Consider the following 25,756-nt stretch of genomic DNA (forward strand, 5'->3'; position numbering starts at 1 on the left):
GTGTTCAGGTGGAATCTCCTCTCTTGTAGTTTGAAGCCATTGTTCCATTGCGTCCTAGTCTCCAAGGAAGCAGAAAACAAGCTTGCTCCCTCCTCCTCCCTGTGGCTTCCTCTCACATATTTATACATGGCTATCATATCTCCTCTCATCCTTCTCTTCTTCAGGCTAAACATGCCCAGCTCCTTAAGCCGCTCCTCATAGGGCTTGTTCTCCAGACCCTTGATCATTTGAGTCGCCCTCCTCTGGATACATTCCAGCTTGTCAATATCTCTCTTCAATTGTGGTGCCCAGAATTGGACACAATATTCCAGGTAAAGTGGTCTAACCAAAGCGGAATAGAGCATGGGGAGCATGACTTCCCTATTCCGCTTTGGTTAGACCACATCTGGAATATTGTGTCCAATTCCGGGCACCACAATTTTGTATCTTTCCATTTCATTTTTTCTGCCTAAGTGAAATATCTTGCATTTGTCCCTGTTGAACTTCATTCTCCCCCCCAAAGGGTCCCTATGCCCAGCCCCAGACCAGCTGCACCCAAACACCCCACACTTTCTCCTCTCTCTTGCAGGATGAGGCACCAACTGGTCCTCATCACTGTCTGTGTGGCCCCCGGGGAGCATGGGCCTGGCACTTCCCCCCATCAAGGAGGGGGCCTCGCACCCACCCCGACCACACCCCTCTTCCCACCCCACACAGAGGAGCCCTTCTGCTTCTGCTCCACAGACGGACTGCGTGGGAGCTCTGGTTTAGCGCTTGGCCGGCCCCATCTGTTCACCACTCTTTGCAGAAGCACAGTGGGGCTGGTCTTCAGGAGCACATCCTTGCCGTGGCTTTGGCTCCTGCACCCTGAGATCAGCTCCCAGGCACGGCCTCAGGATGTCCCAAGGCAACGACGTGACCTACGCTGACCTCAACTTTGGGAAGACCCCTCCAAAGAAGGCCCTCCATTCAGGTATTGAGTTGGGTGGCTCAGGATGGCAGACCCCAGGTCTTTCTTTCCAGACTCCCATTGCATCCCATTCCCATCACATCCCATCTTATCCTATTCCATTCCATTCCATTCCATCCCACCACATCCTATTCTATTCCATCCCATTCCCATCCCATCCCATTCTATTCCCACCTCATCTCATATCATCTCATCTCATCCCATTCTATTCCAAAATGTCATGTCATGTCATCCCATTCCATCTCATCCCGTTCTATTCCCATCTCGTGTCATGTCATCCCATCCCATTCCATTCCATCCCATCCCACCCCATTCTATTCCAATCTCTTGTCATCTCATGCCATCCCATGTCATTCCATCCTATTCTATTCCATCCCATTCCCATCCCATCCCATTCTATTCCCATCTCATGTCATGTCGTGCCATGTCCTCCCATCCCATATCATCTCATCCCATTCTAATGTCATCTCATGTCATCTCATCCCATCCCATTCCATCTCATCCCGTTCTATTCCAATCTCTTGTCATCTCATGTCATCCTATCCCATTCTATTCCATCCCCATCCTATTCTATTCCATTCCATTCCCACTGCATCCCATTCTATTCCCATCTCATGCCATCCCATCCCATCCCATTCTAATGTCATCTCATATCATCTTTCCCACTCCATCTCATCCTGTTCTATTCCCATCTCGTGTCATGTCATCCCATCCCATTCTATTCTAATCTCTTGTCATCTCATGTCATCCCATCCTATTCTATTCCATCCCATTCCCATCACATCCCATTCTATTCCCATCTCACCTCATGTCGTGTCATGTCATCCCATCTCGTCCCATATCATCTCATCCCATTCTAATGTCATCTCATGTCATCCCATTCCATCCCATCTCATCCCATTCTATTGCCATCCCATCCCTTCCCATCCCATCCCACCCCATTGTATACCAATCTCTTGTCATCTCATGTCATTTCATGTCATCCTATCCCATTCTATTCCATCCCCATCCTATTCTATTCCATCCCATTCCATCTCATCCCATTCTATTTCCATCTCATGTCATCCCATCCCACCACATTCTATTCCAATCTCTTGTCATCTCATGTCATCCTATCCCATTCTATTCCCATCTCATCTCATGTCATCTCATCTCATCCCATTCCATCTTATCCCATCCCATCCCATCTCATCCCATCCCATCCCATTCTAATGTCATCTCTTGTCATCACATGTCATCCTATCCCATTCTATTCCATCCCCATCCTATTCTATTCAATCCCATTCCCATCACATCCCATTTTATTCATATCTCATATCATCTCATCTCATCCCATCTCATCCCATCCCATTCTAATGTCATCTCATGTCATCCCATCTCATCCCATTCCACCTCAACCCATTCTATTCCTATCTCATGTCATCCCTTCCCATCCCACTCCACCCCTCCCCACCCCACCCCACCAAATCCCATCCCATCCCATTGCATTCCCATCTCACCTGGTTGTTGTCTTTTAGAGCCAAATGAAGGGGATCTTGCCTATGAGAACGTTTATGGCCCTGGGGCCAAAGAAGTGGAGGAAGAAGAGGAGGAGGAGGAGGAGGAGGAGGCACCTGGGAGAGGCAAGGCTGCAACAGGTGAGCCCTGATTTCCCTTCCCAACTGGCATGGATCATTAGGCCAAGGTGGGGCGGGGGGAGAGGGAAGAGAGGAAGGTTGGCCCAAGCGCACCCTCCTGCCTCTTGGTCCTGGGCTGGACTGAGGGTCATCTTGGCCAAGCACCAGGCTCCCTGGTCCATACTTTGAAAGTAGCTGTTCTCCTCCAGAAACTTTGTTTTTGTGGCTCCCACAAATTAGGTTCAATTGTGTTGTTGTAGGTTTTCATGGCCACAATCACGGGGGTTGCGATGAATTTTCTGAGCTGTCTGGCCATGTTTCAGCAGCATTCTCTTCTGATGTTCCACTTGCATCTGTGGCTAATGGCATCTTCTGTTGGCAGTGAAGCAAGTGGAGTGTGTGTGTGTATATATATATGTGTGTGTATATACTGTATATACTGTATATAGTCAAGTATAAGCCTAGTTTTTCAGCCCCCTTTTTACTCGAGTCAAGATTATTTATTATTTTACTCTGTTATTAATATTATTTTATTACCTTTATAATTTTACTCTATTTATTATTATAATTGCATTTATTATTTTTCTCTATTTATTATTGTTTATATTACATTTATTATTATTCTATATTTATTATTATTATTATTACATATATTATTTTACTCTCTTAATTATTATGGGAAAGATAGGTGAGCACGTTTACATGGAAGAAGGTGAGAATCATGGTTTAATCGGAGTTGGACAGTCTTATCTTAAATTACAGTTTTATGTAAATATCCAAAAGCATTTAACCTACTGAAAATTACAATTAATGTAATTTTATTGGTATCTGTTTTTATTTTGCATTTCCCACCCTCGCCTTATACTCAAGTCAATACATTTTCCCAGTTTTTTCTAGTAAAATTAGATGCCTCAGCTTATATTTGGGTCGGCTTATACTCAAGTATATATGGTGTGTGTGTGTGTGTGTGTGTGTATAAGGCTCGGGCAATCCATGGTTCTAAATGGTTCTAAAGTACTTACAAAACTAAAGTAACTCTAACAAAACTCTCAAAATTTCATAATAAATGGCAGTTCCTAATTGGTTCTGTCATTAAAACCACCAATAATGAAATAATAATTAAATTTTGAAAGTTTTGTTAGAGTTCTGAAATTTTCACCACCAGAACTTTAGTTTTGTAAGTACTTTAGAACCATTTAGAACCATGGATTGCCCAAGCCTAATATCTATCTATCTATCTATCTATCTATCTATCTATCTATCTATCTATCTATCTCAGTGGAATAATGTCCAGGGTGGGAGAAGGAACCTTGGTCTGTTTGAAGCAGGTGTGAATGTTGCAATTAGCAAGCCGGAATAGCATTGAGTAGCCATGGAGTTTGCAAAGTCAGTCAGTGAGGGTACCTGCATAGAGATAACCTAAGGGCTTTATTGCCCAGAAGGAAACAATGGAAATGAACAAAATCTGGTTACGAGTATCTAAAAACACCAGAATCAAGACAGTAAACAAGGAACACCACCCAGAAACAGGGGAACTCCAGGCAGTCAACAATCAAGTGCCAGTGAACATCTCCCAAACAGAGGGTGCCTCCAGGCAACAACAGCCAGGCTACCTCTATACAGATACCCTTACTGATTGACTTTGCAGCTTCATGGCTACTCATAGAATCATAGAGTTGGAAGAGGCCTTGTGGGCCATCCAGTCCAACCCTCTGCCACGGAGCAGGAAAATCCCTATGATTTCCCCTCTCGTGTTTATACATGGCCCTCATTGTGTACATGGCTAGGGAGGGCCTGAGGACAGGAATTGTTGAAGTCCAAAACACCTGAAGGACTGAAGTTTGCCTATGCCTGGTGCAAAAATGCATATGTAGTAATGGGTAAACTTTCACTTGGTTCATCTTTACATGCAAAAATAGGGCATTTCCATATTTTCCTCTCTGGTTGCTGAGAATCCTCTGGTTTCTAGGCGGATTCCATGCACAACTGGCCCTTGGCAACGCCATCTGAGGAATCTTCTGCACACAAAAGTGCACGGAGATGCCCTGTGCACAAAACCCTCCAGGACAAGTTGCTTCTTGAAACGCTGAAATACGGCTTCTTCCATTTCTGCCCATGCATCGAGGCATGATGAGTGCAATCTGTGTTGCTACAAGGACATGCAAATCGTGTGGATACCCTCCAGTGCCCACACACAAAACACATTTCCTAGGCCCAAAGCAGTGTTTTGTGTAAGAGTGGAATGTTTCCCGTACAGGAACTCTCAGACTACGTACACATTTCTCCCCAATCACATGCGTTTCTGAGCAGACACATTTCCTCATTGACATCCCAAAGGGACCCTGGCAGCTGTCCTCCTTTAAGTGCCAGGACCCCCTTCTTCCTGCCAGGTCAGCTGTCCAGAAGGTTCCCCCCCCCCTTGTGCACTTTGTCCGCAATGGGTCCAGCCCCAGGCTCTCCAAGAGGGTGTTTTCCTTTGGCCAGTTTGGTTCTGGGTTCTGGCAAAATTTTGCTGCTTTTGCAGGCAGCAGGGTCAGCCTCTCCCTACCTCGGATTCAGGGGTTTGGCAATGGCCAGGGGTCAAGGAGCCACATTGGCAATCCAGGGGACTTTTGGCAAGCTGTGTATCCCACTAGTTTTCCTTTGTATCCCTCCCCTTCCAATCCCTCCAGTGTCCATTGGAGTGTCCTCTGAGCAATTTGTTTCTGTCGTGACTCAGCCTGTGATTGAACCTGTGAATGTGTTTCAGTCTCCTGATGTTTCTGTGTCTGATGTGAGTAACAAGGAGGGAAACCAACCCCCTGTTGCTGCTGATGTGGGGGATACTGGGACTGACTCTGAGGTGCAAGATGGAGACACTTTGGTCAAGTAGTTTCATGCAGACACTGACAGAGAGGCTTCGGTGCAAAGGGCAGATTCTCATGAGAATGTTCCTGTCCGGCCTTGGAAGAAAGGTTTACTCCCTCCGCCTGTGAGCTCTCCAGATTCTAGTTTGGAAAACAGTCTGGCATCTGGTCAAGTTCATGAGGAGTCAGATAAGCAGAGTCGGTGGCTGGAGATTAACCAGAATCGACAAGAGGCCCAATGTTTATGTAGATCGTAAAGAATTTGTCAGTTAAAGTCAAAGACAGGAGGAAAACGAAACCAGTTTTGAGGATTTAAGGTTTGCCTGTAGGAAATCTTGTCAGATCAGACATCAGTTGGAAACCAAGCACAAGCCTCATGGAATTCCTGTTCAAGTGGTCTCGTCTTCATGGATTTTTCTACCCTTTCAAGGTGACTAGCAGCGTCTGGTCTGTTCTTGCTTCTTGTTAGATTCCTGTCTGGATAATCATTGCCTTGGATTGTATTTTCATGCTTTTTGGACATTGCTTTTGATTGCTACGTTTGGACACTGTTTTATCTTCATCATCATCATCATCATCATCATCATCATCATCATCATATTTAATTAGTTATTAATTGCCCTCCATCCGAGATGCTCTAGGCAATTTACAAGCTAAATTGTAAAGGATAAAAATACGTACATACAAATATTGATAAATTAACATAGATCAAATCTTGAGGCCTTTGAATGCCTTATTGCTTTGTGGAATCTGATCTATCTTTCCAAGCATTTATTTCTATTGGCTTTTTTGCTAAGCTTTAATAAAAAGGATTGTTCCTTCACTCAATGTGTGATGTGTTTATACTCAGAGGGGCTAATTCCTGTTGTGGAGTGCAACAGCTTCTTTGGAGCCCTCGGTGGCACAATGGGTTAAACCTTTGTGCTGGCAGGACTGCTGATCGACAGGTCAGCAGTTCAAATCTGGGGAGAGCTGGTTGAGCTCCCTCTGTCGGCTCTAGCTGCGCATGCAGAGACACGAGAGAAACCTCCCACAAGGATGGTAACACATCAAAACATCTGAGTGTCCCCTGGGCAACGTCCTTGCAGATGGCCAGTTTTCTCATACCAGAAGGGCTTAGGGAGCTGTCTAGGTTTAGCCTGGAGGAAAGAAGGCTGAGAGCAAGGGACACAAGACCCATGTTTACATATCTGAAAGGAGGTCCCATTGAGGAGGGAAGGAGCTTGTTTTCTGCTGCATTCGAGTCCAGGATACAATGGAGCAACAGATTCAAATGGAAGGGAAAGAGATTCCATTTAAACATTGGGAAGAACTTCCTGGTGGTAAGAAGAGCTGTTCAGCAGTGGAATATGCTGCTTCCTGGGAGACCAGAGAAGTCACCTTCCCAGGAAGCAATCCAGGAATCACTGGGGTGCTGTGAGTTTTTCAGGCTGTGTGGCCATGTTCCTGCAGCATTCTCTCCTGATGTTTCACCTGTATCTGTGGCTAATGGCATCTTCAGAAGGTCTGTTGGCAATGGCCATCTGTCGGGAGGGCCTGAATGTGCCCTCCTCCCTGGTAGAAAGAAGGGGGTTGGACTGGATGGCCCTTGGGGGTCTCTTCCAGCTTTGGGATGCCATGATTCTTGGCTCAGCCACTGCCCTTCGAGAGGCTTCAGCATGTCCTTCCTTGTGGGTCTCTTCTAGGATGGAAAGGATGGACCAGGAAGATTGCCCTGGGTGCCGTGGCCACCAGCCTCTTCCTCCTGGCCACCACCGTGGGACTTGGAGTACGATGTGAGTACTGGCACATGGGGGGGGGGGGCATTGGGACAAGGAAAGCAAAGGACAAATGAATGGAAATGCACTGGGAATGGAAGCTGCTTTGTCTCATGAAGCTGTTGTGGTTCCCTAGGACCACAGATAAACAGATCCATGCCTGGCGAGCTGTATGCTAAAAACCAGATATGTCAGGACAGAGAAACCAACTCGCCAAGTTCAAGACAAGCCGCAGAGGTTTATTCAATTTGGCCAAAGGGGATGAAACCACCTATCTCTGCATACACATATGCCTGGTCTTGGCTTGGAAAAAGGCCTGTGGGGCTTTGCCTAGCCTTCTTGATCTCAGGGGATTATTTTGCATGGTCATGCAGAGTTGACTATCTTGATGCATTTTGTAAAGCAGTCCATACATTTCAGATATATGCAATAGATATAGTACACAGAAAGATACCAGTTATGTAGAAAGTCGTGAAGAATAGATATAGTCTATTAAAGGGTTAGATATGATAGCTGTTGCTGGTCTGGTCTGATGCTCTGAATTTTTACTAGTCTGGAAAGGGTATATTTATTTCTATGAACAATACATCTTTTGGAGGGGGTTACCATGGCTTGATAACAACATGACACATTACTTCTGTTGTGGCTACCTTTTGTGATGGCTGAGGAGCATTTTGGCACCAGGTAGGATCCACTTCACAGGGGTCACTCTGCAAAGAAAGTCCAGGGGCTCCTCTTTGTTGCCTAAGGAGGAGTCCTTGGGGCCCTCTTAGGGCAGCCCAGGGTCTCCAGGGAAAGCCATGTCCCTCCCCATCCCACTGATGGTACCCCTTCCTTGCAGACTGGCAGGTCTCTGGACATGACTCCATGTTCTTGTCTTCCTGAGGGTCCACCTTGTGCCCCTTCCCCTCTCCTCTTTCCCTACTGATGCCTCTTCCTTGCAGACTGGCAGGTCTCTGGTCAACTCCACCGGGCATCGCAAAGCCACACTGCCCACAGCGCAGCCCTGGCGCAGAGGATCGGTGCCCAGGAGGAGATCCTGGATGAGACGGAGGGCCAACTGCAACAGGTCAGGGAGGAGCTCTCTTCCACCCGGGAGGCCCTGAGGAAGAGCCAGGAGGCCGCTAACAAGACCCAGCAGCATCTGCAAGGAGTGGAAGAGGTGTTGAGGGAAGCCAACCACAACCTGGAGACCCTGAAGCAGGAGAACAAAGAGAAGGAGGCACTGCTGCGCCAGCGGATCGGTAAGCGGAGGAGCTTCCTTGGGCTAGGAGAGCCTTTCATTGGCTTCGCTGGCTTAAGCCTCATGACGTTGTGCATCAAAAGTTCCTTCAATGGAATTTCTCATAGTTTCCTTAGAATCATAGAATCAAAGAGTTGGAAGAGACCTCCTGGGCCCTCATCCAGTCCAACCCCATTCTGCCAAGAAGCAGGAATATTGCATTCAAAGCACCCCTGACAGATGGCCATCCAGCCTCTGCTTAAAAGCTTCCAAAGAAGGAGCCTCCACCACACTCCCTCCGGGGCAGAGAGTTCCACTGCTGAACGGCTCTCACAGTCAGGAAGTTCTTCCTCATGTTCAGGTGGAATCTCCTCTCTTGTAGTTTGAAGCCATTGCTCCATTGCGTCCTAGTCTCCAGGGAAGCAGAAAACAAGCTTGCTCCCTCCTCCTCCTCCCTGTGGCTTCCTCTCACGTATTTACACATGGCTCTCATCATATCTCCTCTCAGCCTTCTCTTCTTCAGGCTAAACATGCCCAGTTCCCTAAGCCGCTCCTCATAGGGCTTGTTCTCCAGACCCTTGATCATTTTAGTCGCCCTCTTCCTCTGGACACATTCCAGCTTAGAGTCAGTATCTCTCTTGAATTGTGGTGCCCAGAATTGGACACAATATTCCAGGTGTGGTCTAACCAAAGCGGAATAGAGCATGGGGAGCATGACTTCCTTAGATCTAGACACTAGGCTCCTCTTGATGCAGGCCAAAATCCCATTGGCTTTTTTTGCCGCCACATCACATTCCTGGCTCATGTTTAACTTGTTGTCTTGTTGTCTTGACCTTGCTCTTCATGCACTGACAAAGGTGGGAGGAACTGGGCCTCCAAGGAAAGGGGTTTTTCTTGCTTCTTTGCATCCTTCCTGCCTTGCAGCCCACCTGGGAGGAGACCCCGGAGGTGCAGTGGGTTAAACCCCTGTGCCAGCAGGACAGAAGACCGACAGGTCACAGGTTCAAATCCAGGGAGAGCGCAGATGAGCTCCCTCTGTCAGCTCCAGCTCCTCATGCGGGGACATGAGAGAAGCCTCCCACAAGGATGGTAACACATCAGAAACACCCGGACGTCCCCTGGGCAACGTCCTTGCAGATGGCCAATTCTCTCACACCAGAAGCAACTTGCAATTTCTCAAGTCACTCCTGACATGACAAAAAAAAGCTCACCTGGGAGGAGGGCCAGGCTGGCCTTGAGATCACAGCAGAAGATACCTGTACAGCTCCCCCTAAGAAATGACTCCCTCTCAGTCTCTCTGTAACTCCCATGGATCCTCACTTTCGGCTATTTTGACTAGGACGATGAGAACAGTAGCCCAAGATGTACAATGCCATCTTCTTATTAGCTCACCAATACCTTTTTACTCACTTACCTTTTTGCAAATCTTAGAGGCTGTCTCATCAACGGCTGTTGTTGGTAAATTAAGCAAGCATTGGTAAAGCCATCTGACATCCCTTGTGGTCCTCTGTCGTTGGCTCAGTCTGCTCTTCCATGTTGTTGGCTGCCAAAATCAGCAGGTGTGCACTTCTGACTTCCCAGGTCCTTGAGGCCAGGTGTGCCCCAAAAATCTCTAGTATCCCTATTTTCCAATCAGACACTAGAGATGAGGAGATTTCTCAGCCAATTGGCTGAGAAAGGCAGTATACAAATACAGTAAACAAATCTATGTATATAATAAAAGTCAGTGTTTGTATGCGGCGGAAGTGCGGCGGAAGTGTGGTGGACGTAGGGCAGTGTATGTGCCAGCTTTCTGATTGGCTGCCACTGTGGTGCTATTTGCATATGGTCTCTGATTGGCCAGCCTGAAAGTTCAAAGATTCTGAGGTGACAAGAGAGGAGAGAAAAAGGGCTGAGGCTGTGTCAGAAAATTACCAATACAGACCAAACTTGGCACACAGAGCCTGCAAGACACACTCTATATCTTACGGCAGTTTGGAGGAGGATGGACCATGGATGATGGGACTTGCAGTATTTTCACTCACTTCCTGAGACCACAGCAACATTCATCCAATTACCAATAGAGACCAAACTTCGCACACAGAGACACAATTCCTTTCTCAAATAACCCGGGCAGCGCCGGGTCCCCAAGCTAGTAAATAATAAATTTAAAACACAAAGTGCACTACCGGGTGCAAGTGCCACGTTTGACTGTTCTGCATCATGGGTTTTATAGTTGACTAGAATAAAGTCAACTATATCATGGAGCCCCCGGTGGCACAGCGGATTAAAGTGCTGAGCTGTTGAACTTGCTGACCGAAAGGTCGGTGGTTTGAATCCAGGGAGCGGGGTGAGCTCATAGAATCCTAGAATCAAAGAGTTGGAAGAGACCTCCTGGGCCATCATCCAGTCCAACCCCATTCTGCCAAGAAGCAGGAATATTGCATTCAAATCACCCCTGACAGATGGCCATCCAGCCTCTGCTTAAAAGCTTCCAAAGAAGGAGCCTCCACCACACTCCCTCCGGGGCAGAGAGTTCCACTGCTGAACGGCTCTCACAGTCAGGAAGTTCTTCAGGTGGAATCTCCTCTCTTGTAGTTTGAAGCCATTGCTCCATTGCGTCCTAGTCTCCAGGGAAGCAGAAAACAAGCTTGCTCCCTCCTCCTCCTCCCTGTGGCTTCCTCTCATGTATTTACACATGGCTCTCATCATATCTCCTCTCAGCCTTCTCTTCTTCAGGCTAAACATGCCCAGTTCCCTAAGCCGCTCCTCATAGGGCTTGTTCTCCAGACCCTTGATCATTTTAGTCGCCCTCTTCCTCTGGACACATTCCAGCTTAGAGTCAGTATCTCTCTTGAATTGTGGTGCCCAGAATTGGACACAATATTCCAGGTGTGGTCTAACCAAAGCGGAATAGAGCATGGGGAGCATGACTTCCTTAGATCTAGACACTAGGCTCCTCTTGATGCAGGCCAAAATCCCATTGGCTTTTTTTGCCGCCACATCACATTCCTGGCTCATGTTTAACTTGTTGTCTTGTTGTCTTGACCTTGCTCTTCATGCACTGACAAAGGTGGGAGGAACTGGGCCTCCAAGGAAAGGGGTTTTTCTTGCTTCTTTGCATCCTTCCTGCCTTGCAGCCCACCTGGGAGGAGACCCCGGAGGTGCAGTGGGTTAAACCCCTGTGCCAGCAGGACAGAAGACCGACAGGTCACAGGTTCAAATCCAGGGAGAGCGCAGATGAGCTCCCTCTGTCAGCTCCAGCTCCTCATGCGGGGACATGAGAGAAGCCTCCCACAAGGATGGTAACACATCAGAAACACCCGGACGTCCCCTGGGCAACGTCCTTGCAGATGGCCAATTCTCTCACACCAGAAGCAACTTGCAATTTCTCAAGTCACTCCTGACATGACAAAAAAAAGCTCACCTGGGAGGAGGGCCAGGCTGGCCTTGAGATCACAGCAGAAGATACCTGTACAGCTCCCCCTAAGAAATGACTCCCTCTCAGTCTCTCTGTAACTCCCATGGATCCTCACTTTCGGCTATTTTGACTAGGACGATGAGAACAGTAGCCCAAGATGTACAATGCCATCTTCTTATTAGCTCACCAATACCTTTTTACTCACTTACCTTTTTGCAAATCTTAGAGGCTGTCTCATCAACGGCTGTTGTTGGTAAATTAAGCAAGCATTGGTAAAGCCATCTGACATCCCTTGTGGTCCTCTGTCGTTGGCTCAGTCTGCTCTTCCATGTTGTTGGCTGCCAAAATCAGCAGGTGTGCACTTCTGACTTCCCAGGTCCTTGAGGCCAGGTGTGCCCCAAAAATCTCTAGTATCCCTATTTTCCAATCAGACACTAGAGATGAGGAGATTTCTCAGCCAATTGGCTGAGAAAGGCAGTATACAAATACAGTAAACAAATCTATGTATATAATAAAAGTCAGTGTTTGTATGCGGCGGAAGTGCGGCGGAAGTGTGGTGGACGTAGGGCAGTGTATGTGCCAGCTTTCTGATTGGCTGCCACTGTGGTGCTATTTGCATATGGTCTCTGATTGGCCAGCCTGAAAGTTCAAAGATTCTGAGGTGACAAGAGAGGAGAGAAAAAGGGCTGAGGCTGTGTCAGAAAATTACCAATACAGACCAAACTTGGCACACAGAGCCTGCAAGACCCACTCTACATCCTACTGCAGTTTGGAGGAGGATGGACCATGGATGATGGGACTTGCAGTATTTTCACTCACTTCCTGAGACCACAGCAACATTCATCCAATTACCAATAGAGACCAAACTTCGCACACAGAGACACAATTCCTTTCTCAAATAACCCGGGCAGCGCCGGGTCCCCAAGCTAGTAAATAATAAATTTAAAACACAAAGTGCACTACCGGGTGCAAGTGCCACGTTTGACTGTTCTGCATCATGGGTTTTATAGTTGACTAGAATAAAGTCAACTATATTATGGAGTTCCTGGTGGCACAGCGGATTAAAGTGCTGAGCTGTTGAACTTGCTGATCGAAAGGTCGGTGGTTTGAATCCAGGGAGCGGGGTGAGCTCATAGAATCCTAGAATCAAAGAGTTGGAAGAGACCTCCTGGGCCATCATCCAGTCCAACCCCATTCTGCCAAGAAGCAGGAATGTTGCATTCAAATCACCCCTGACAGATGGCCATCCAGCCTCTGCTTAAAAGCTTCCAAAGAAGGAGCCTCCACCACACTCCCTCCGGGGCAGAGAGTTCCACTGCTGAACGGCTCTCACAGTCAGGAAGTTCTTCCTCATGTTCAGGTGGAATCTCCTCTCTTGTAGTTTGAAGCCATTGCTCCATTGCGTCCTAGTCTCCAGGGAAGCAGAAAACAAGCTTGCTCCCTCCTCCTCCTCCCTGTGGCTTCCTCTCACATATTCATACATGGCCCTCATCATATCTCCTCTCAGCCTTCTCTTCTTCAGGCTAAACATGCCCAGCTCCTTAAGCCACTCCTCATAGGGCTTGTTCTCCAGACCCTTGATCATTTGAGTCGCCCTCCTCTGGACACATTCCAGCTTGTCAATATCTCTCTTGAATTGTGGTGCCCAGAATTGGACACAATATTCCAGGTAACGTGGTCTAACCAAAGCAGAATAGAGCATGGGGAGCATGACTTCCCTGGACCTAGACACTATGCTCCTCTTGATGCAGGCCAAAATCCCATTGGCTTTTTTTGCCGCCACATCACATTGTTGGCTCATGTTCCCCTTCCTCTCCACGAGGACTCCAAGATCTTTTTCACACGTACTGCTCTCGAGCCAGGCATTGTCCCCCATTCTGTATCTTTGCATTTCGTTTTTCCTGCCAAAGTGGAGTCTCTTGCATTTGTCACTGTTGAACCTGTCCTCTGGAGTATTGGCTATCCCTCCCATTGTCTTTTCCCCAGTCTAGATGATATTACAGACTCACCATAGCACGCGGCCATATCTTGTCCTAGTAGACAGGTTCTTTAATTACATATAGCCACAAGGAGAAATATACCCTGTACATAGTTTCCTTATCTACAATTCATTCACACATAGCAATCTCTGATTGGTTACCAACTAATTGGCCCAACTAATTGACCCAACCCAAACCCAGGATAGCATCATTCACAATCACCTGCAGTAGGCCAGAATACATTCCCCAAATGATTCCCCATATACAATCAATGCATGACTCAGCATTCCCAACAGAAGCCCATTAGCAGTGCATGACTCAGTTTATTATATTACAATACATTGTAAAACCTGACATCAATAGATACTGCTTCTGTGGGAATGTAGCAACACTCCATGCAATCCTGCCAGTGACCACATGACCTTGGAGGCGTCTACGGACAATGCCGGCTCTTGGGCTTAGACATGGAGGTGAGCACCAGAGTCCCACCGCCAAACAGCTCTGCCAAACATTCCACGGCCAAACAGCTCTGATCATTGGGATTTTTTTCCTAAGGTATAGTTGGAATCTCTTTGTGGGCAAAGCGCTGTGTGTGTGTGTGTGTGTGTGTGTGGGGCTTGCCCTTCCCAGTCAGACCAGTCAAAAGCAACCTGCGGCTTCCCTTTCCTTGATGCCCTCTCCCTCACTGGTGGCCTTGCCCTGCGAAGCCTGCCCCCCTATTCCGTTTTGCACCCCTTCCTTTTCCAGGCTCCTGCCCCCCCGGGTGGAAGCTCTTCCGCTGGAAATGCTTCTGGATTTCGGATGAAATGAATTATTGGCGGAAAAGCTTGGAAGACTGCCAAAAGAAGCACTCTCAGCTGGCTATCCTGAAGAAGCCCTGGGACATCAGGGAGTTCTGGGACGCAGTGATCCTCAAGGTAAAATTGCTCTTGCTGCACTGGTTGTTGTGGTTTTTAATGGGTGTTTCCAATTGCTTTAATCTAACTAAATATTTCTTTGAAGTCCATTTTAACAATACCAATCTTTTCTGTCTTTCTAACCTGTATTTCATTGGGATCCTATTAGTCACACAGCTGCGTACATTAACACGTGTGTTGACCTTTGTTCAAGGCACTCATTCGGTTTGGCTCACGATTGTGCAAGCGGAATTTGCAACTGTCACAGAACCAAAACAAAAATAAACTTAGATACACTAACTATACTAGCTATAGACCAACACAAAGACAATTCTAGAAACCTCACATTCCTTGTCTGTTGATTTGTATTCCCTATTATATTGCTCCCTTTTGACCAGTGGTTCCTAATAGGCTTGGTTAATCCGGGGGGGGGGGGGGGATTGTTCAAAACCCATTTCGGATGTAGGAGTGCGGGTGGTTCGATTCTAAAGTCAATTCTGATTTTCACAGAAAAAAATGTTCAAAACCTTTCAAAACTTCAGAGACATCTGAATCCTTAATGGTTTGAAAGTGTTATTTCCTGTTTCATTGGGTGGTATTTACTTTGAAAGTAGTTGTTTTACTCCAGAAGAAGGGTAAAGCAAGTGGAGGAAATTCCTTCCTTCTCTGGTTTGAAACCTGGTTTCTCTGGCTTTAAAACTGGCTTCTCTGGCTTGAGCTGAGGCCAGAAAATTCTTTCCTTCTCTGGTTTAAAACTGGCTTCTCTGGCTTTAAAACTGGCTTCTCTGGCTTGAGCCAAGGCCAGGAAATTCCTTCCTTCTCTGGTTTAAAACTGGCTTCTCTGGCTTGTGCCAGGGCCAGGCAATTCCTTCCTTCTCTGGTTTAAAACTGGTTTCTCTGGCTTGAGCCGAGGCCAGGAAATTCCTTCCTTCTCTGGTTTTAAACAGAGGCTGGATGGCCATCTGTCGGGGGTGCTTTGAATGCAATATTCCTGCTTCTTGGCAGAATGGGGTTGGACTGGATGATGGCCCAGGAGGTCTCTTCCAACTCTAGGATTCTGACTGTGAGAGCTGTTCAGCAGTGGAACTCCCTGCCCCAGAGTGTGGTGGAGGCTCCTTCTTTGGAAGCTTTTAAACAGAGGCTGGATGGCCATCTGTCGGGGGTGCTTTGAATGCAATATTCCTGCTTCTTGGCAGAATGGGGTTGGACTGGATGGCCCACCAGGTCTCTTCCAACTCTAGGATTCTATGACTGTGAGAGCTGTTCAGCAGTGGAACTCCCTGCCCCAGAGTGTGGTGGAGGCTCCTTCTTTGGAAGCTTTTAAACAGAGGCTGGGTGGCCATCTGTCAGGGGTGCTTTGAATGCAATTTTCCTGCTTCTTGGCAGAATGGGGTTGGACTGGATGGACCACCAGGTCTCTTCCAACTCTAGGATTCTATGACTGTGAGAGCTGTTCAGCAGTGGAACTCCCTGCCCCAGAGTGTGGTGGAGGCTCCTTCTTTGGAAGCTTTTAAACAGAAGCTGGATGGCCATCTGTCGGGGGTGCTTTGAATGCAATGTTCCTGCTTCTTGGCAGAATGGGGTTGGACTGGATGATGGCCCAGGAGGTCTCTTCCCACTCTAGGATTCTAGAATTCTATAAACTTGCTGTTGTTGTTGTTGTTGTTGTTGTTGTTGTTGTTGTTGTTGTTGTTTTTATTGTGGTGGTGGTGATGGAGGAGGAGGAAGGGGGAAAATGTACTGAATTCATTGATTATCCAGTGAGACTAAAACTGTCCCAGAAATGGTAAACCTTGTCTTTTCCCCTCTAGAATTCTCTGCAGAATAGCGAATACTGGATCGGACTTAGCAGAACCTGGTCGACAGAGAAGAATACCTGGGCTTCCCTTTGGGCTGATGGATCCGCCTATGAAGTGTATGTCTGCAGAAGGCTCTTGGTTTCCTTTGCCCTGATCTTAGGTTGTTTTGGTACCCATCAAGCCTACATTTATCCCCAATTCCTAGGATTCGCTTTGGCCAATTGGTCAAGATGATCCTGACCCTGGGTCTGTCCTCTGGAGATATGAGGGAACTGGGATTTTGGGAGGAAAGGTGTCTCTTTTTGGAGACTCCTGGTTCATGTCAAAATAGTTAGAAGCATTCCAGGTGGGTTTAGATGGAGGTGCTTTGTCCTCCAGAAGAGTCCTGCTCGGGTTGGATGTCTCACCATCTTGTCTCAGGCAACCCTATTCACTTCTCCATCTTGTCTCAGGCAGCCCACCCTCACAAGCCTTTCCCCATTTGGGGGTCGAGGGTCTCTCCCTCACGAGGAGGCCTTTGGCAGCCCATGAGGTTCTGAAGTCGAACATGACTCTCCCCCCCATAAGAGATAGTAACTTATAGTTTTGCAAAGGGCAAGGACGCCAGGCTGGATAATAAGGGTTAAGCCTTGGTCAGTCTGGTGTGTATCATTTAATCAATGCTTTATGCTCTATTTTCATATGTTTACAGCAGAAGGTAACCCATTAATTACTGAAAATCATGCCACAAAAGTATTTGAATTTTCCCACTTGAGGCACACCTGGGCTCCTGAGGGTCCCCCATTTCACCAACAAGGGATTCTCTTTCCCCCTCAGGGATAGATTTCCCTTTATCGACCTTCCTATGAATAATATGAACTACGGACACTGGGGGAAGGTAGTTGGGTTTACTCTCTGTGTTATGACTTCTATATTTTCATATTTTCTCCTGTATTTCTATATTTCCCCTCATGTTTTCTGACCTTGCCCTGACCCTTTTGCCCCCTTCCCCTCTCCTTGGGGGAAATCTACAAGGAAGCTGCCCTGCCTCTGGAAAAGCAATGAGCCATCATGAAAAGACCCTTCTCTTTGGACATTCTTTGCATGGACAATAGTCAAGGAAATCCTTTTGACTTCAGAGTTGGGCCACCATTAGGATTTCCGTTTGGCAGACTTTTTAATCATATAACAATGGGGGGGGGGATATGACCTTAGGAAAGTCCTCTTTCCCTCCAAATCTTTCCACTAAGGACATTCACAAAAGTTTCCCCTTTGTGCCCTATCTGATTGTAAGAGGAAAACCTGGATTAAGCCATCAATGCTTATCACAGACCCATCTCAGGACAATAAAGTGGCTTCTCTGGAAGTCCGATCCCCGGACTCGATAAGCCTAAGGACATTAAAACTCCATAATCCACTCTAGAATGCATTGTCTCCCTTCATCCCGCCTCCTTTCCTTCTGATTTGCTGGAGCGTCAAGGCAGCAGGAGCCTCCTGATAGGCTCTGGCGCCTCGCGAAAGCCCTGCGATTGACCCTGATGCATGGGGGACGGCCAAACCTCCTCCCAGCTGTTTGCATCAGCCAATCCCCTTCGAGCTAAGCGGGAGGGGGGAGCGGGAATTTTGAAACTCACAGCTCTGTATTTTCTATCAAAATGGCCTTTATTTCTGTAACCACGTGCTCTGCTTGGCGAATGATTGCAGCTCTGCATCCTTTTCAGCTGAATCGCTAATAAACCTCGATGGCTTTTCTTCAACTTGGTGAGACCTTTCATTGGGAAAATCAGGGGAAAATATTGGGTGCTTCTCTGTCTCGCCAGGGAAAAAGAACTCTTTGCCTCCTGGCAAAGACCCCTAAATTCATTCTTATTTATTTATTTATTTACTTTGCTTATATACCGCAGTTCTCAGCCCAGGGGCGACTCACTGCGGTGTACAACATAGACAGAATAAGGTGCAAAATACAAGACACAGTAAAAAATAATCCACAATTCATCATTATCAAAAAACATCCTCATCTAAAACATCATCATTACTACAAAAGCCATTCCGTGTCGTCTCATCATCAAAACCACAATCCAGTATCATTTTCCATTGTTCCATTCCTATGGTCAATTAGCAATTCAAACGCCTTCTTAAACAGCCAGGTCTTTAATTTCCTGCGGAATATCATCAGGGAGGGGGCTAGTCTGATGTCCACGGGAAGGGTGTTCCACAGCCGAGGAGCCACCACCGAGAAGGCCCTATCTCTCGTCCCCGCCAGCCGTGCCTGTGACGCAGGCAGGATCGAGAGCAGGGCCTCCCTCGGAAGATCTCAAAGTCCTCATGGGCTCGTAGGCCGAGAGGCGGTCAGTTAGGTATCTTGGGCCGGAACCGTTTAGGGCTTTATAGGCCAATGCCAGCACCTTGAATTGAGCCCGGTAGCAGATCGGCAGCCAGTGGAGCTGGTACAGCAGGGGGGTTGTATGCTCCCTGCGTCCCGCTCCTGTTAGTATCATGGCTGCCGCACGTTGGACCAGTTGGAGTTTCCGGGCCATCTTCAAAGGCAACCCCACGTAGAGAGCGTTGGAGTAGTCTAAAGGGGATGTAACCAGAGCGTGGACTACCGTGGCCAAGTCAGACTTCCCAAGGTACGGGCGCAGTTGGCGCACCAGCCTAAGCTGTGCAAATGCTCCCCTGGTCACCGCCGAAACCTGGGGCTCCAGGCTCTATAACAGTTCCACCTGAATAGTCTACTACAGGTCGGGAATCCAGGTCCGGGCAAAATGGGACATCAAATCTCACAGAGGTCACCTTTCCTGGGTCAGCATCAGAAGGGATTTGATGGGCTGGGGGTGAGGGGTCCGTGTTTTGAATCCTGATCATTTCCCACATTTATTCCACAGTGGGTATTTAAGGCACCAAAAGACCTTACAGTGAGGCAGCATCTGAATTTCCTTCTGATTAAATTTTCTCTTTTTTCAGGGCTGAATCATGGAAGCAATATTATTATGGAAAAATTAGCAGCGGAAACCTGGGAGAAGGTTATTGGCAAAACCAACACCAATATATCTGTGAGGTGGCCGCCAGCAGCTCTGTAGGCCAGGCTGAAATCCCCTGGCACAACAACTGAGGAGGGCCCATGGAGTACTAAAGGGCCCCCAATACTGGCCTTTGGGGGACTGGACTCAAAGGGTGGCTCCTCCCACAACCCACTTCCCAAAAGTGGCAATGGTCCCACTGCCCAACTGCCCGATTCCCAAAGAGTCTGTCCTATGGAAAGGAGTAGAAATCCAAATCTTGGTGGAGAAGCCTTTGTCATGAGAAGTCAATCAACGCCCCAGGACTGAAATTCAATTTGCAGAGGGGGAAATTTGCCCTTGTGTATTGCCTGGAATAAATGCCTTCTGGGTCATTGCCCTGCAAAGAAGCCAGCCTCCCTTCCTTTGCTATTCCCAACACAGCGGGTGTGACGATGTGTAATTTTATTCCTATGGTTATGTGTTGTTTAAACAGTAATTAATAAATTGTAAGTATGTAGGATTATATTTCGTTGGAGATGGTGGCTGGCTTGGCCTGAGTTGCCATAGCAAAGGGGGTGGAGCAGGCCCGTAGCCAGGATTTCCTTTTGGGGGGGGGCTGAATTTTTTTCAGGGGGGATTCAGGGGGGGCTGAGTTTTGTGGGGGGGCTGAGTCTGAGTGAAAGAGGGTCTACTCTAGCAAACCTTTTGTATCATTACCCCAATACCCCCATGCATATGGGATATATTGAGTATGGTTATCAGATCATGATATGAATAAACATAACAGTTTAAATAATGCAGCAGTAATGCCTTTTCGCGAACCACCATAAGAATTTGGGGGGGGGGGCTGAAGCCCCTCAAGCCCCCCCCCCCCCCCGGCTACATGCCTGGGGTGGAGCCAACTGTCAGCTAACTGCACATCTGTTTGAAATAGGCAGTCTGTGACCGTTAGAGTTACAGAGAAAACTGAAATCTCTGGTGGGAGATTCAGGGAACTAGTCTGTGACCGTTAGAGTTGCAGAAAGGACTGATTTCTCTAGTGGGAGAAACAGGGAAGAGTCTGTAAGCTGGTGAGCTACAGAGAAGACTGAACTCTCTAGGTGGAGATTCAGGAAACTAATTTGTGATCAAAAAGATTACAGGAAAGGATCCGGTAGTGGTTAAGAATCAAGGTTTGGCTGGGAGCCAATTCTGTTAAATAAGCCTTTTAGCTTATTTGTTTTATTAGGGCAGTTGTCCAGGAAAGATATATCTACTCAAAGAAACCTCTTAAAGTCTGTACCAAAAGTTACTCATGAAACCTTACTATTGTAACTGATATCGAGCTCTTTTGGAGGGGGTTTCCCCAGTGAAGGAGTCCCCCGAGGACCGCTCAAAAGGGCCCTTGAACCTTGGTGAGGCCAGTTGAAGCCAATTGAAATAATTAAAAATATTTAAAATAAAATAATCTCACCGAAGGCGGAAGAAGTTCAGCGACAAAAGTGTTTATTGCGATTCAGCTGCAATCGGATGCAAGTGTAAGGATATTTCCACTACAAGCATGGTGTTACAGAATTTCCAAGCATTTTTATAGCACATAGACAAAGGAAAACAGTTTCAAAACTTCCGCCCGCCCTCTGCCGGCCGGCTTCGCGCTGATTGGCTGGCAGTGGAACAGCTGGGAGGGGGCTTGGCGACCCGCCTCGCCTCTGGGCCAATCAGCAAGCCCCGTCACCTCGGGGGAACCAATTGGAACGTTTCTCTCGCTCCCGAAGATGGACCAATCAGGAGCGAGGGGGCAGGCTGAGTCCTCACAATGGAGGAGTGATGGGATTACGGCCGGCCAGCTGGGACTGTAAACAAAAGGTTTTCCTGGATTTGATGGCTTTGAGGAAGGGAATATTTGGCCAGACAACGGACCTCAAAAGGTGGATCAACGTTGTCTTTGTGTGATTTAATCAGTCCTTTTCTTCTGGGTTTCTGTTAACCTCCTCCCCTCGCTGGACATGCTCCGAGGGCTAGGGTTGGGAATCAACAGTATTGTTCCATGCTAGTGAGTCAATCAGGGAGGGCTTGGGGAGAACAAAGGAGCCTCTCCCCAAGGCAATACAGTTATCTTCAGGTCACATCTTTTATGGGGCAAGGGTCGGCAGGAAAGGCGGGAAAAGGGGGCACAGTATATTCCATACAACATTTCATTACATATATTTCACAAAGCAAAACCCCATCCCCATCCCAGGAAAATTTATTATAATGTTTGATCTTTATTATGACATAAATCGGAGATTTCATAGACGTGGAAAAGGATGCGCGGAAATGGAGGCTGCCAGCGTCTCAGATCAGGCACCAGCAGAGGATCCATGGCTGTGGACGTGTAAACAGTTCAGTTCATGAGTCAGGGAGTTAAAAAGGAAAGGCAAAATAGTCCAGTGGTGAGCGCTGGGTTGGATGGCAACAGAGTCCAGTTGTCTGGCCTTTGGAGAAATATGTCTCTCTTCCAGGGCCGGGGTCCCCGCCTGGCCGCCTTCCCAGGGCCTCCCATGGGTAGTCATAGTGAGCCCCCAGCTGCGGGGCTGGGTAGGAACGAGCAGCGCTGAAAAGAAACGGGCTGCCTTGGAAGAAACCGGCCAAATTGACAAACAGCTGATTTCTGTCAAATAAAATACTTTAAACAAAATCAATTTTTTTTCTCGGGCATAGGAGTCCAAAATGAGAAAAGGGAGATAGCAGTCAGTCTTAGGATTAGTAGCAGAAAAATATAAAATTTGAATGGCGTCGATCCGCCATTTTATGATTTTCGTGGATGCGGGGGTCCAAAATGGCGGTTTCGGTATCCGCGGTTTGGGCGAACAGAGATCCGGAGTCCGGGGGGTGCCCGGAGACACCTCCCCGCAGGCTCACGGCTCTCTAGAGCCTGGAAAAAGGTTTAATTTAATGTTGAATTAGTCTGAGGCAAGGAAAGATACAAAAGTATCAAGCGGAGAGATTAAATGTTGCAAGTTTCAAGTACTTTTAATAGGAGAATGTTACAACGTAAGGAGAAGGGGAAAGCAAAAGAAAGCTGCAGGCATTCCTGGTTTTGAGCTGGCTGCTGGGGCACATTTCATCTGTTGGTCCCAAACTTGGCTCCCAGGAACTGCGGAACTCTCCGCTGCTGCTCACACCAATGTGAAGGCGGGGCTCTCGGATGCGCTCGGGCTCAAATCCCCACTCGGAAACGAATGGGGGCGGCGCACGGTAGCCTGCCAGCGGCAGCATGGCCATATGCCGAGATGGATCTGAACGTCCCCTTTTTTGGCAAATTTTGAACAGAGAGGGAATGTGCGACCAATATTGCATTCAAAGCACCCCTGACAGATGGCCATCCAGCCTCTGTTTCAAAGCTTCCAAAGAAGGAGCCTCCACCACACTCTGGGGCAGAGAGTTCCACTGCTGAACGGCTCTCAGAGTCAGGAAGTTCTTCCTCGTGTTCAGATGGAATCTCCTCTCTTGTAGTTTGAAGCCATTGTTCCATTGCGTCCTAGTCTCCAGGGAAGCAGAAAGGAAGCTTGCTCCCTCCTCTTCCCTGTGGCTTCCTCTCACATATTTATACATGGCCCTCATCATATCTCCTCTCAGCCTCCTCTTCTTCAGGCTAAGCATGCCCAGCTCCTTAAGCCGCTCCTCATAGGGCTTGCTCTCCAGACCCTTAATCATTCTCTGTGGTGGCCCCTTGGCTATGGAACACCCTCTCTAAGGAGATTAGATCGGCTCCCTCATTCTTATCATTTCAGACATATATGAGCAAGCGTTTACAAATGCAGAGTAGCTAACATAGGAAATGGAATCACTCGACAATGAAACTTGGACAATGTTATTTAGCTAGGAGACGCTGATGATAATGATGTTGGTTTTTATTGTTTTTATTGCTTTGATTGTGGTTTTATGCTGTTTTAATGTTCAATTTGTATTTTGTTGTTATGTGTACTAACTTGCTGTAAACCGCCTTGAGTTGCTGATAAGGCTGAGAAAGGAGATATACAAGTATAGTAAACAAACAAACAAACAAACAAACAAGGTTTAGAGCCAGAGGAAAGTCGGTTTTGAAAACAGAGGAAGGCAAGGGAGAAGGGAAGGGTTTGGAGCCAAAGAAGAGAGAGAAAGAAGGAAAATTTTGTTTGGGAGGCAGAGGGAGGGTGAAATTAATAAAGTCATTTTTTGAAAATTCTATTTTGCTTGCCACTAAAGCTTTGCTATGTTTTATTGGGTTCTCTCCCTTTTTTCTGAGGTCTATATTTTGGACATGTTCTAACAGTCCTGTTCCAAAGAAAAAGGAAAAGTTTGTTTGGGAGGCAGGGAGAAGGTGAAATTAATAAAGTCATTTTTGGAAAAATCTCTTTTGCTCACCGCTAAAGCTTTGCTATTTTTTATTGGGGGTCTCTCCCTTTTTTCTGGGGTGTGTTTTGGGGACTTGACGCTACATGAGAGAAATTCAATTTTTTAAATAAAAAAGGTTCGGTGAAGTCTTTAAAAATGTACCAAACATTGGTAGATGTATTAATGTGTCTGAAAGTTGGGGAGAGCGATCCCCTATACCCTTTTGCCATTTCCTTGAAAATTCAAGGCGGTCGCTCTTTTACTTTTATTTTAATAAATTATTTTATTAAAGGAAGAACTTCCTGACTGTGAGAGCCGTTCAGCAGTGGAACTCTCTGCCCCGGAGGGAGTGTGGTGGAGGCTCCTTCTTTGGAAGCTTTGAAGCAGAGGCTGGATGGCCATCTGTCAGGGGTGATTTGAATGCAACATTCCTGCTTCTTGGCAGAATGGGGTTGGACTGGATGATGGCCCAGGAGGTCTCTTCCAACTCTAGGATTCTATGATTTATAAAATTGTTTAAAACAAATTATTAAAAATCAGTAGATCATCTGAACATGTTGAAATTTAGTGTGCTAACAGAGGAGGGTGTGTTGTAGCAGTATATCAAGGTTCATCAAGATTGGTATAAAAATGAGGGCGAGAGAAGACCCTGCAGTTGCCCCAGTGCCATTCTGTTTTCTGCGTATTGCGCAATTACGTCCGCCATTAACAAAGCGATTTGGAATTTTTGGAAGTTTTGGAATGTTCTGAATTTTTTGGAAAAATTCAGAAGTGACTTTAGAATCGAACCACTAGTGCCCCCTACATCCGAAATGAGTTTTAAACCATTTTTTAAAAATCAACCTGCTTAAGTGGTGTGCTTGTATGGATTCAGATAGTCCACTATCCATTTTAATAAAATAGCCTAAAAGTGCAATAGAATGCCTGCTCATTCTCCCATGTCAATTTTCTGAGTTTCCAAAAGGTAGGAGTGCTGACATAGTGTTGACCCAGTGCATGATGCATGTTTCAACTGCACTTCAAAATGAGAGAGAGTGGAGGGACTCCCACAGATCCAGCCCTGTTCTGCCATACAAGACCCAACTCCTAGGGTTATCAAGCCACAGTACACTCCCCAAATACGTATATCCTAGAATCCTAGAGTTGGAGGAGACCTCCTGGGCCATCATCCAGTCCAACCCCATTCTGCCAAGAAGCAGGAATATTGCATTCAAATCACCCCTGACAGATGGCCATCCAGCCTCTGTTTAAAAGCTTCCAAAGAAGGAGCCTCCACCACACTCCGGGGCAAAGAGTTCCACTGCTGAAAGGCTCTCATAGTCAGGAAGTTCTTCCTCGTGTTCAGATGGAATCTCCTCTCTTGTAGTTTGAAGCCATTGTTCCATTGCGTCCTAGTCTCCAAGGAAGCAGAAAACAAGCTTGCTCCCTCCTCCTCCCTGTGGCTTCCTCTCACATATTTACACATGGCTATCATATCTCCTCTCTGCCTTCTCTTCTTCAGGCTAAACATGCCCAGCTCCTTAAGCCGCTCCTCATAGGGCTTGTTCTCCAGACCCTGGATCATTTTAGTCGCCCTCCTCTGGACACATTCCAGCTTAGAATCAATATCTCTCTACAATTTTGGTGCCCAGAATTGAACACAATATTCCAGTTCTCAGTGTCTAGGCCAGAGATTTTAAGGTTGGCTTTGAGCCCATCTTTCAATCTCTTTTCCTGCCCACCAACATTCCATTTACCGTTCTTGAGTTCAGAATATAGCAACTGCTTTGGGAGACAGTGGTCGGGCATCTGGACAACGTGACCGGTCCAGCAGAGTTGATGACGGAGGAGCCTAGATTCAATGCTGGTGGTCTTTGCTTCTTCCAGCACACTGCCATTTCCCCACCTGTCTTCCCAGGAGGTTGGCAGGATTTTTCGGAGGCAGTGCTGATGGAATCGTTCCAGGAGCTGCATGTGACATCTGTAGACAGTCCACG

The 25,756-nt window shown here is 47.1% G+C and overlaps 1 protein-coding gene across 1 annotated transcript; it reads left to right on the plus strand.

Moving 5' to 3' along the window:
* The first annotated feature begins 693 nt into the window (after window positions 1-693).
* Window positions 694-19,846, plus strand: LOC132768194 (B-cell differentiation antigen CD72-like). Its single transcript, XM_067464727.1, has 7 exons — window positions 694-952; window positions 2,467-2,586; window positions 7,097-7,186; window positions 8,113-8,412; window positions 14,517-14,686; window positions 16,477-16,580; window positions 19,408-19,846. The coding sequence occupies exons 1-7, from the start codon at window positions 877-879 to the stop codon at window positions 19,553-19,555; spliced, it is 1,008 nt and encodes a 335-aa protein (XP_067320828.1). The 5' UTR covers window positions 694-876; the 3' UTR covers window positions 19,556-19,846.
* The last annotated feature ends 5,910 nt before the right edge of the window (window positions 19,847-25,756 follow it).

Source organism: Anolis sagrei, chromosome 2 (assembly GCF_037176765.1).
Source record: "Anolis sagrei isolate rAnoSag1 chromosome 2, rAnoSag1.mat, whole genome shotgun sequence".
Taxonomy (NCBI): Eukaryota; Metazoa; Chordata; class Lepidosauria; order Squamata; family Dactyloidae; genus Anolis; species Anolis sagrei.

Coding starts and splice junctions, on each gene's coding strand:
- LOC132768194 (XM_067464727.1), top strand. CDS start 877: ATGTCCCAAGGCAACGACGTGACCTACGCTGACCTCAACTTTGGGAAG. Junction 953..2,466: donor AAAGAAGGCCCTCCATTCAG/GTATTGAGTTGG, acceptor GTTGTCTTTTAG/AGCCAAATGAAGGGGATCTT. Junction 16,581..19,407: donor GATGGATCCGCCTATGAAGT/GTATGTCTGCAG, acceptor CTCTTTTTTCAG/GGCTGAATCATGGAAGCAAT.